This window comes from Protopterus annectens, chromosome 9.part0 (assembly GCF_019279795.1).
Source record: "Protopterus annectens isolate FY-2018-M chromosome 9.part0, PAN1.0, whole genome shotgun sequence".
Lineage (NCBI taxonomy): Eukaryota > Metazoa > Chordata > Ceratodontiformes > Protopteridae > Protopterus > Protopterus annectens.
Genome location: NC_056743.1, coordinates 587,720,408 through 587,732,443, shown reverse-complemented (window position 1 = coordinate 587,732,443; position 12,036 = coordinate 587,720,408). Strand labels below are relative to the sequence as shown.

The following is a 12,036-nucleotide window of genomic DNA, read 5'->3' as shown; positions in this document are numbered from 1 at the left end:
AAGACCACTCCAATAAATTCCAGTGTCTTCATTGGGGACATTTGAGATTTGTCCTTGTTGATTGTAACACCCAAGCGGAGAGCGAGACCTTGAGTGTAAGAGAGGCTGCGGACTAGGAGATTCCTGGTCGGAGCGGTATGGAGCCAGTCGTCTAGATACAGAAACACCTGGAATCCTTGTAGTCAAAGATGAGCTACCACAACTGCCATACATTTAGTGAACACTTTCGGGGGCTTTCGAGAGACCGAATGGCAGTGCCCTGAACTGGTAGTGAATGGCTCCCAGCCGGAAGCGGAGAAACCTCTGGGAGCGGTGATCCATCTTTATGCGGTAGTACGCGTCCTGGAGGTCTATAGAGCACATCCAGTTGTCCCTCCTTAGGAAGGGAAGAATGGACTGTACTGTGACCATCCGAAATTTTTGAGGTTTGATAAATTTGTTCAATAAGATCCAGGATTGGTCTCCAGTCCCCTGTCTTTTTTGGCACTAAAAAGAACCTACAGTAAAACCCGGATCCTGTCTGGTCTGGTGGGACTAGTTGGATGACTCTTTTTCTTAGCAGCTTTTCTATTTCTAATACTGCTAATTCCCTCTGATTGGGTGGTACATCGAGGATTCCTTTGACAGGTCTGGGAGTTAAACCAAATGGTATTTGGTAGCCTCTGAATATTATTCTCTGCACCCAAACCGGTAGTAATAAGATGCTAGGCTGGTAGGTGCAGAGAAAAACGACCCCCGACTGCTTCCAGAGGAAAGCAATCGGGCCGCTGCTCTGGAGTGCTTGTAGGGTCTGCCAGAGAAAGAATTTCTAGCGCCCTGGTTACGCGGGCCCCCTTTACCCCGAAAGGGGTGTGTTCCAGATGAGTTATCCCCTCTACCCCTGGGGGATTGTTCACCACGAGTGTCACAAAAAGATCCTTGGGATTTTTTGAACCACATTTTTCTTCCCTTCTGGTTCCTGGAGTAGGACCTCTGGGGGTTGGAAAAGCATATGCCCACAGCAGACAAGGTCTTTCCATCTTTCTCACTTTGTGCAAGTGTGTCTCGTACTTTGGGTCCAAAAAGTGCAGATTCGTCGACAGGTGCATTGATGAAGGAAGAGTTAAAGGGGTCTACAAAGTCACACAACTGCATCCAAGTATTATGTCTCATGACAATGCCTGATGCGGCAGCTCGAGCTGCCCCCTCGGTGGTGTGAGATATCAAAAGCATCGAGGAGTTTGAGATGGATTCAAGGGTAGCTAGCTGTGAGGCAACAGTGTCACGCACCTCATCAGGCAGTACCCCCGCCAAAGAGGAAGACATTTTGGAAATTAGGTCTCTTTGGAGGCGAGTAAAGTGTGCCAGATAGTTCAGTGAATGAATGGCGAAGGTCGCTGAAGCATAGGTCCACTTCCCTAGTCTGTCCATGGTCCGAGACTCCCTGTTCGGAGGATGGACAGTGGAACTATCTTCTGCCACTTCCCTCTTGGTGGCCACTGCCACAACCATAGAATCAACTGTCAACTGCTTGGACCAGAGGGGCTGGTCTTCAGATGTAGATAAAATTTTGTCTGACCTCCGGGGGGGGGTTTACACTGTCTGGGGCCTTCCAAGCATGTTGCACAATGAGCTTAACAAGGTCATCTGCCAGTGGGGTCAGCCAGGAAGTAGATGGCTGGGCACAGAAGGCCTGCAAGAACACCGATTCCTCAGAAGAAGTGTTAGAGGACTTCCAGTCTCCCCGCTGCTTGAGGATTTTGAGAATGTCTCCGAATGAGACATCGTCTGGGGGAGACAGTGGGGACCCTTCCCCCTCATCACAATTGGTGTCTTCAGTGACCGATTCCTCTGAGGAATCAAGATGCTTCCTCTTGCACCATTTCTTCCGGGGTGGCTTCCCAGTGGGATCTTCTGAGGAGGACTCCAGAGAAGGGGTTCCCTTCAAAGGGGGGGGGGGTCTTCCGACTCCTGTACCCAGGGTCCTGAAATAGGAGGTTGGGACAGCTGCATGCTAGGAGGGGGTTCTGATACTGATGTCATTGGTGCTAACTGCAAGCCTGGAGAGGCAAGGACCCTCTCCCATCACCTGGAAAGCAGGCCCGCCCTGAGGAAGGATGGGAGCCCGAAACCGGGAAGGACAACCTCAGAACCGGGGTCACACCCCGCCCTGAGGAGCCCACCTCCAGGTGAGGAGCTCCGAGAGGACTGGAAGCCGGAGCCATGGACATAGACGGCGCAGGTGAAAAAATAGGCGCCGAGCTAGGTAAAGAGGTATGGACGGTCCAAGCACTGCTCCAAGAGAGCATTGTCTCCACAAGAGCCGATGCAGAAAGGGTGGTCGGTGCCGACAGGAGAAAAACTGCTGTCGAAGCCGAGACAGTATGCACTGGGGTGGACATCAGTACCGAGATCTCCAGGACCTGGGGAGAGACCGGAGGAGGATAAACAGGGAAGATGTAGTAAAAGATTCCGAGCCAAGAGGGACAGAAGGTTTAGCTGGAATGGGCAATCCCCTAGCTGCCAGAAGCTGGTCCACAACCCGCACTAGGTTTAATTCAGAAAAACAACTGGTGGATCTAAAGGAGGCTACTGAAGGAGAATCAGGGCTTTCTAGAAAGGGGTTAAACCTCTGTCCCAAAAAAGGGTCGTAAGTTGGAGAGTATCTTTTCCTTGGCAGATATTCGAGTTTAGGAGCCAATGGAGCTGAAGAAACTAATCAGCACCGTGGCCAGGGATGGTGCCGAAGCAGCTACAGTCATAGGATCCAATGTTGGATCCAAGGATGGCACCGAAGTCAGTGGTGCCGAGGCTGGAACCGAAATTGGGGTGAATATCATAGATGGCACAGAGGGAGGAGATAGGGGGTGAGACCACCGACCCAGACAGTGCTTCCAAAAAAGGTGTCTTAATTAAACCTTTTAAAATAAGTTTATTTTTAAGTTCTGCTAGTGTACGATTACTAAAACTAGCACAAATGTCACAGTCATCTTTAATATGATCCACGCCCAAACAGTAGACACAACGAGCGTGTCCATCCAAGTTGGGCATCTTACGCCCACACTTGTCACACTGTTTAAACCCCAACTTAGCTTTGTCTGACATAGCAAGGCAACAAGGCTATCCTACAGAAAAAACAAAGGAAGGGAGAGAAAAAGGTGAGAGAATACCAACGATGGTATTTAAAAAAATATCACAAGTGGTAAGGAAGGGCCTATCAAAGGCAGGAGAGAGGGACAGTACCAACAATGGTAGAAATTTAACTACCAAGGTAAAGGGTAGGGAACAGAAGTAGGTTATAGGCAACAGTGAAAAAAGGCTAAATTGACTAAAAAATAAGAAATTTTGAGGAGAAACTATCTTAAAAATTACAATTTTCTACTTACCTTTGAGAGCGATGGCTAGCACGTCTGATGAGGAACGCAGTAAATGAGATCTGAAGTAACTAGGAGAGGGGCATTATGGGTAGTTCTAAGCTGAGAGATTTTGGCTGGCGCCAGCTTGGAAACGGCTGTATCGGTTCCGAGGATGGAACCGAAGTCCTATTTGTAATGAATAAACAAAGATTTACAACATCAGATTTGTAGTTTATTGGCCGTTTGAGCACTTTTTTCCATCTCCTTTAACATTCTGCTTTAAAAGCCAGCATTTGCTCTTGTTTCCCCCTTTCCTGTAACTAGTCTAGTCCAAATACAGATTTGCTGTATCCAGGACTGTTTGTAAGCTTCTGAGACGTGCCAAAGTCTACGCTTCAATTTTTCCCTTAGATCTGCTAGTTCTCTCCTCTCCTGTTCTTTTACTAGCTTATTAGTCTAGCACTTTACCATACCAGACTTCTTGTAGCAATTACTGCAGCACACAAAAGTGCTACCAGCATTAAAATTTCTACAAGGAAACAACTCCAGTACTTATTATTAATGCCTACCCCTCCAGGCATGTCTAAAATTTAGTTCCCTGTGCTTTCTCCTGTTAACCTGGTGAACTTGAGCATCCTGAGGCAATGTAGCAACTGCCTCATGTACACAGACAACCCTCTCCTCTTATCTGCCAACACTTGGACTTACGAGAAATGCACTTATATATCCAAATTGGAAGCCACGCACACTCCAGCCAAGACCAGAATAGCTGGTCAAGAGGAGTTGGTCAACACTTGCGCCACACCACATGGAGCACATAGCCCTCCAGAACACACACCAGCACTGCCTTGACATAAAAACACAAAGCACACACCCACCTTTGCGGGAGCTCTCAATAAAAATCTACCCAAATAGCAGCGACCTCCAAGGCAGAAACGCACTCGACCACCACTACACAACAATAATCACGAGACACATAACTCTCCTAAACAGTGTGCCACTCAACCAAAGTCCCTAAGGCAAAACAGCATACCCAGCACACTAGACATAGGTGACTCGATAGTGAGGCACACTGATGTCCCACTCACTAGGATGAATAAGGAGAAAGTAACAGTCAGCTGCCTGTCGGGTGCCAGGATCCGCCATATAATGCACGTACTCAAGTCCCTCAACAACAGGTACAAATATGACTCTGTCATTGTACATGCGGGTGTGAATGACCTGAGACATACCTCCCTGGACTACATGAAAAGAGACATGGAGGAGCTCTCGGATTATGTAGCCCAGGTGGGTACGACCCTAGCCCTGAGCAGCATCCTACCATCACCCAGAATTATACCACAGTAGAAGCAGAAAATGATTGATTTCAACAAAGTTTCTGGTGTCATTCTAAGGGGATCCAGTATCTGTCTGCCTGGTATGACATGACTGACAGACCTCGATGCTTTGCCAGAGATGGCCTGCATCTGTCACCCCTGGGCTTCCGGATACTGGCCAAGGCTCTTGCCACCCCTATAGTGCCTTTTTTAGGTAGTGTTCTAAAGACCAAATTAGCACTGTAACATCTACAAACAAATGCAATCTGAGGGTCATGCTGCTCAACGCTAGAAGTCTAAATCTCAAAATGCACTCGCTATGGAGAACATCGACATTTGTGCTGTAACAGAGACCTGGTTCAAGGCAGCAGAAAGCACCCCTGCACTACCAGGCTATAACTCATTCCACACCTTTCGGCCCCAGAACTTAGACCGAAGCTCCAAAGGCAGTGGTGTTTCCATATCCAAAAAGGATGTGCACACCTCCAGACTGGTAGCCCAACATAACGCATCAGAGATACTTCAGGTGCAGCTAACATTGGGTAAGACAGCGATTCAGGTCGTAGCCTGTTATAGGTCCCCAACCATGCCCAAGACACTCACTCCACGTTCCTAAGCACTCTGGAGAATATTAGGGTCCAACCAAACACCTAACTGGGTGACTTCAACTACCCCTCAATTAACTGGGAGAACTACTCATGTACCAATACACTTGCCCAACATTTCCTGGAATTCATTAATTCCAATGCCCTGGACCAGTTCGTTCTTACCCCCACTACAGGTAGCAACATCCTTGACCTGATCATTATTAACATGGGCGACTGTTGCTCTACATCAATAGTCAACTCCTCCCTGGTTAGATCCGACCACAAACTAACCACCCTGGAAATCCACATCCCTCCCACCCCACCCAACCCCCGCAAAGGTAACCACCATGGAAAACTTCTCCAAAGCTAACTTTGGGCTCCTAAGAACAGAGGTGGCCAACTTCACGGCACCCATTCAAATGGAGAATAGCTGCATGACCGCCAAATCATACACCAATGCACTGTACAAACAAGTACACAAATGCATGGATCTCGTCACACCCAATAGAACCAAGACACTCTCCTCGAAAAAAAGGAAGCCAATCTGGTGGTCCCTGCCATAAACAAACTCTACAACAGAAGGTGGAAACTGATGCGGAATAAGGTGAAGTCCCAAGACTGGAAAAACTTCCTTATCAGCCTCAACAAAAAGTTGAGATCCCTCATTAAATCCTCTAAAGCTAGCTATGAAAACAGAATTGTTGCAGATAGTAAAGGCAACCACAAGACCTTCTACAGTTATGTAAAGAACCTCCACAGCAATACCCAGATTTGCTCTGAGCTACTGCACAATGGTATCTCCTATACCGAGCCAACAGATACTGCCAATATACTGGCCGACAGATTCACTGCCAACTTTACCCCCCCTAAAGGACCAATGACAACACCAATAGATTGCCAGGCACCCAGTATTACTGCTGCACAGGTTAAAACAGCAATGTCCAAGGCCAAGAATACAGCTTCTATTGTAACTGACAATATCCCTGCCTGTGTTCTACATGAACTACAGAGTGAATTGGCACCTCACCTGTGTGCTCTGTTCAATCATAGCCTCACCTCAGGCTTTGTCCTTATCGAATGGTGCACTGCTATAGTCATCCCTCTCCACAAAGGAGGAACGACTACAGACCCTGGGAACTACCGCCCCATTAGCCTGACAAGTCTGACATGCAAAGCTATGGAAAGCATCATCATGGACCTAATAAACAAAGATATAAGGCATCTCAAAACTCTGGATCCCACACAGTTTGGTTTTTCAGAAGGGCAGATCAGGCCTGCTCAACTTGGTCGACTTCTTTGAGTCAGTCATCAGAGCTGTGAATGAAGGCAAAAGGTGGTTCATACACCCTACCTTGATCTGGCCAAGGACTTTGATACTATTCCCCACTCAAGAAACATAGAAAAACTCACTAAGCTAGGCATCAACTCCTATATCACTAGGTGGGCTGCAAACTGGCTCACAGATAGAACCCACAGTGTGAAAGTAACTGACTCCAAGTCAGACTGCCGACCCGTCCGAGTGGAGTCCCACAGGGATCAGTCCCGAGTCCTCTCCTGTTTGGTATCTACTTCTCTCGAAATCCAGTCCAACACTAAGGGACTCTTGCTGACAAAGTTCACAGGTGACTGCAAGTTGGGAGCCATTATTAACTCCCCAAGTGATGTTGACATCCTACAGAAAGGCCTCACTGAGACCAACAACTGCTGTCAGAACCATGGCCTTAAGCTCAATGCCAAAAAATGTGTCAATTCCCTTTGGGAAAACCCCAGTTCCCATGAACTACCACATTGATGGTAGTCTACTGAATACAGAAGGTGTTATAAGAGATCTGGGAACACAGATTGACAGCAACCTCTCTTTTGACCACCACACTGCCACTGTGGTCAGAAAGTCCTTCTATGTGGCAGATCTCATTACTAAGGGTTTTGCATCCAGGAAGAAAGAGGTCATTGTCTCCCTCTATTCTTCCCTCATTAAGCCAATCATTGAGTACAATGCCCCATTTGGCATGTACCTCACTAGACACATGCCACAACTGGAGAGGCCGCAAAAAGTACCTCACAAAGAGGATCCTAGGCCTTAATCACTTGTCCTATATTGACAGACTCAAAAAACTCCAATTATTCTCCATCTCATATCACCTACTTAGAGCGATCTCTGCTTGACTTACAAAGCCATGTCTTACCCAGCTCTGTTAGAAACGCTACATCTAAAGAAATCCACATCACAAGCTCCAGAGACCTCAACCTCATTACCACAATCAACAGAACGTGCTGGAGGGACAGGCTCATAATTCAGAGACTGCCCATGCTATGAAATGGACTTCCCATACATGTCAAACAGAGCACCTCACTGGCCCTCTTCAAGAGATATCTTGAGGAGTGGATGGGAAATAGAAAATTCACCCCGGGGATCACTCCAGTGGCTCTACTCAACACAGGCACTGGAAACTAAGGTCGGGAGGCACGATACCAGGGTAATCCTAAAGCTTGTAAAGGCTCCAGGGCCATTAGCCTAGTACACACCTATGAACAAATGGTTATTATCATAATTTCTCAAAATGCTCAGGTTCACGGTAATTTTAAACAACACTAATGTTTCAGTCTTGTCAAAAAGTACTTTACGATAAATATCTATGTATTATTCTAAAAAGTTTAAATGACTACTACTCCATTACTGTAAATCCTGTAAACAAACACTATTAGTTGCATTTAAAATCATACAGATTTTTTGGGAGGTCATATTACTCATTACATTGTATTGGAACACACCTCTCTATTATCAGTGCATGCATCATGTTTTAGTATATACCAAACATTGAGTCAAAGTGACAGGTAAGGCACACAGAAATATCTGATCAACAAGGATAACTTAAGTTTACTCCCAGATGGAGTTCATGAAGTGGAAAAAAGCCAGCATGTTAGGTAGCTTGGACAATCCTCTCCTCTACCTGAGAAGTGAAGTTACAATGTTTGGGGTTGGAAGTGCCCTTTGAGTTTTATTCTTGTGTTGCTAAATGCTGGGAAAGGTGATAATTAAATGACTCTCTAACCAATCCAAGTGTGTTCTACACAGTCCACACAGCATAGGACTCCTGTGCTACAGCCTTTTAAACCACTTAGCCAACCTGTCTATTACTCCTGCAAAAGAGACCAAACTTTCTAAATAATTAGAATAAAATGCAATCACTGTGCAGTGGTCCCAACATGCATGACAAACTGTATGGAAAACTTTTGTCTAAAAAATAACAAGGAATGTAATTACAGTTTATACAGACAACAATACATGTACAACAAACAAAACAAATTTTTCCTTAAGGGTACCTGTGATGATGTCAGGTAGTGCCAACTATGCCAGGAGGAGTACGGCAGTGGATGTGTTACATATGTCAACATAGCTAGCTGGAGTTTTGTAAAGAATTTTATGTCATTTGTAAATCAAACTGATTTGTACAAATGCTTGTGTTGAAAATGTATTTGTAAAGCTGCTTGTGTTAAAAATGTACCAACAGTGGGTCTTGCCGGACATAAAAAAATATACACCTGTATGTCAAACTGTATTGTAATTGCTGAAATGAATATATAGTAACAGAGGATACTGGAAGAGAAGAGGTCAATTTCAGCCTAGCTAACTTTGAAAAAAAGTTTGAAATTAAATTACTTGCTTTAGGCCATAAAGATTGTATCTTACAGTTCTGATTGCAGCCAGCAACGAAATGGCATTGTCCTTAGGAGTGAACTATTTGCTACCCCAAAAGGGTGGAAGTTTTGAAATAGTTTAATAGCTTCCAGATGCTATAACACATCTCAGCAACGCTCCGTGTGTATGGTAACACATAGGTGCTTATTCTGTTTCAGTTTCTAGCAAAGGGAGTAGTGTGGGAACCAGAGTCAGACGACCAGATGTATATGATGCCATTCTGTAAGCCACCACTGAAATGATGTTTTAATACTAGATGAGACAGAAGTCTCAGAGCAGTCTGTTTCTGAAACCTGACAAAGAATGAAGACCGTTCACCCACTTCATCTTGCCTTGCTCTAGTAAGTAACCAGGGAACAATAATTCTTTAGATCAGTCAGGAAAATATAGTGAAATTTGTTAAGTACTGTTTTTCTGTATATGTGTGAATCTATCCATCTGTGTTATTTTTAATATTTCCTGTGGTTAAAACTCTGGTATTTACTGCAAATAAAGATTTAGTATTTTCATGTTCTTTTATTATTTATTATTAAATACATTTAAACTTTGTGGATGGTCTTTACAGAATATTTTAACCTTTTAGAGTACTTATGCTTATTTGGTGACACTGTGGTCGCTCCTGAAAGCCTTGTGGCACTGGTCAAGCAATGCCATTTGTATTAGTATTTTACTAAGTGTTATTGCAATATGCTGTGACGATCCCTAACAGGAGAAGCCGAAAGACAGTTTTAATTGGGTACCCTTGTAACAGCCTTAGAGTAGCTGGCTTTGGAGTATTCAGCTATATGTGTTTAGGTGAAAATCAAATCTCAAAGAGTGTGCGTGTGTCAGCTACTTGGACCAGGGACACAGAGCACTGTTTTCACAGAGAGGATGGTAGAGAACTTGGCTTGGAGCACTTGGCTGAGGACTCAACTCTACAGCTGTGTCAGTGGGGAATTTTACTGGGGGCCTGATGACAGAGAGAACCCCAGTCCACGGACTGACTGTGCTCCCTGTGTGCTCTTAAAGGAAACTCTGCTTGGTGCAGACAGCTGCATCTGAAAATACTGTGTGCATCTATTTTTGTTCCAAGTGAATGTCCCACACCGGTGTCAGTGGTGAAGATTGAGATTCTTTAATCACTGGCCCAGAGTAGGGGCGTCACTGTACCAACAAGCAGAAAACAGAGATTCCATCTGAGGCACTGATGAACTATGTTTTAGCATGGCTGGCCTATGTCTGCATTTTTGTTTTTAAATAAACACTCGTTAGCACTGTGAGAAACAGTGTATAGCTAATCTGCACTCTTAAAAGAAGTAATACCCTTTCACTCACAATGCTAATGGCTTAGTCAGCAGCAGTAAAAATGCCTACATAATCATAAATAGACCAGACACCAAGATATAATAAATCAGAGACATGAGATTTGGAAGTTTGATATTTGTACAACTTTCACCCTACTCTACCTCCTGGGTGTGTTCAGCAGATCCTCTTCTTCATTCTCTTCATCACTGTCACAACGATACTTCCTCTTTCTGCACTTACACTCACCAAGGAGCTCTTCAGCTTTCTCCCTCCTTGAGAGTATACTGCTCAAAATACCCATGACTTCATCTCTATAGGAAAAAAAAAGTTAGTGTATGAATTAGATTGAAATGGGAATGATCACAAATACAAAGGTTTGCACATAAGCATTAAGAATTTATACAAGGATAAATCTGAAATTTGTGCCTTGGCAACAACTTTCCATGTCCAGACACCCCACCTCAAAATGCTATACTGCAGAAAATACACTGCTGAATTTATTGTTATGAAAACCAGCTAAATCACACTAGTTCCAGCTAAACAACATCAAATGTAAAAAAAGTTATGTACTTACTATAATATTCCATCTGTGTTGTCCATTTTCATTCTTCCTCAACACATGGGTTCGGATCAGACACTCTTATCCGACTTTGCCGTTACTCCAGCTTGTGGAGAACAACAAACACTTGAGCTACCTTCCTACCCACAGTGCACCATGCCTAACTTCCTTCAGATCCTATTCACACCTCGAGAGAAAGAGAGACTATAAAAGAATTGCCATAACTAGAGTTCAACACAAGGGACATATATGTTGTCCTGGTTTTCCCTAAAGGTCTCATTCCTCCAGGAGTCATTTGTGAGAATGGAGGGGGACAGAAGGTGTAGAGTCGGGGAAGAATGAAAATGGACAACAAAAATGGAACATTATGGTAAGTACGTAACTTCTTTATCTGATGTTGTCAATTTTCATTCATTCCTCAACGTATAGGACAGAGTCCCCAGCTGTATAAAATCCTTGGTGGACTCTAAGGAAGGATGTTCCTGAGTGCAACTGAGCCAAAGGCCGCTCTTCCCCTCGAGACCAGATCTAGTCTGTAATGACTGATAAAAGTATGAGAATTTGACCAAGCAGCAGCCGCACAAATATCATCCAAGGATGCTCTAGACTGGAATATGGTGGAAGTAGACATAGGTTTAGTGGAATGAGCCTTTTTAGTGTAGATAAAAGAGATGTAATTTGTCAACCATCTGGCTATAGTTACCTTTGAGACTGTTTAGCCAATCTTCTGATATGCAAAGGAAACAAAGAGCTTGTCTAACTTTCTAATTTGTTTTGTTTGGTGCAGACAGAAACATAATTGCCTATGAACATCCAGTAAGTGCAGCAGATATTCTCCTTTACTTGTAACATTTGGGAAGAATACTGGCAGGTTAATGGCTTGGTTAATGTTGGGTACTGACACCAACTTAGGTAAGAAGGAAGCATTGGTATGTAAGGTGACCCTGATCTTGTGGAAAATCAAATATGGGGACTTAGACGATAATGCCCGAAGTACTGAAGTTCTTCTTCTAGCAGATGTAATTGCCACTAAAAAGATAGATGGTCTTCCAGGTCAAGAATTTTAAATCACATTTAGCAACATGTTCAAAGGGAGACTGTGTCAAGGCTTGCAGTACCAAATTTAAATTCCATGGTGGTATAGGATCTCTGTAAGGAGGTCTAAGTAGAAGAGTACCTTTCAAAAATACTTAGCCAGGGAAGAATTCTGAAATCTGACATGAAAATCTGCAATGGTTGCAAGTTGGAGTTT

General features: G+C 44.2%; 1 protein-coding gene across 1 annotated transcript in view; it reads right to left on the bottom strand.

Annotated features, from left to right (window-relative positions):
* GMCL1 (germ cell-less 1, spermatogenesis associated) overlaps window positions 1-12,036 on the bottom strand; it is a 1,627,466-nt gene that overhangs the window by 1,597,481 nt on the left and 17,949 nt on the right. The window contains exon 2 of the mRNA XM_044083130.1: window positions 10,387-10,536. Coding sequence (XP_043939065.1) covers window positions 10,387-10,526 — 140 coding nt within the window. The 5' untranslated portion in view covers window positions 10,527-10,536. The remainder of the gene's footprint in view (window positions 1-10,386; window positions 10,537-12,036) is intronic.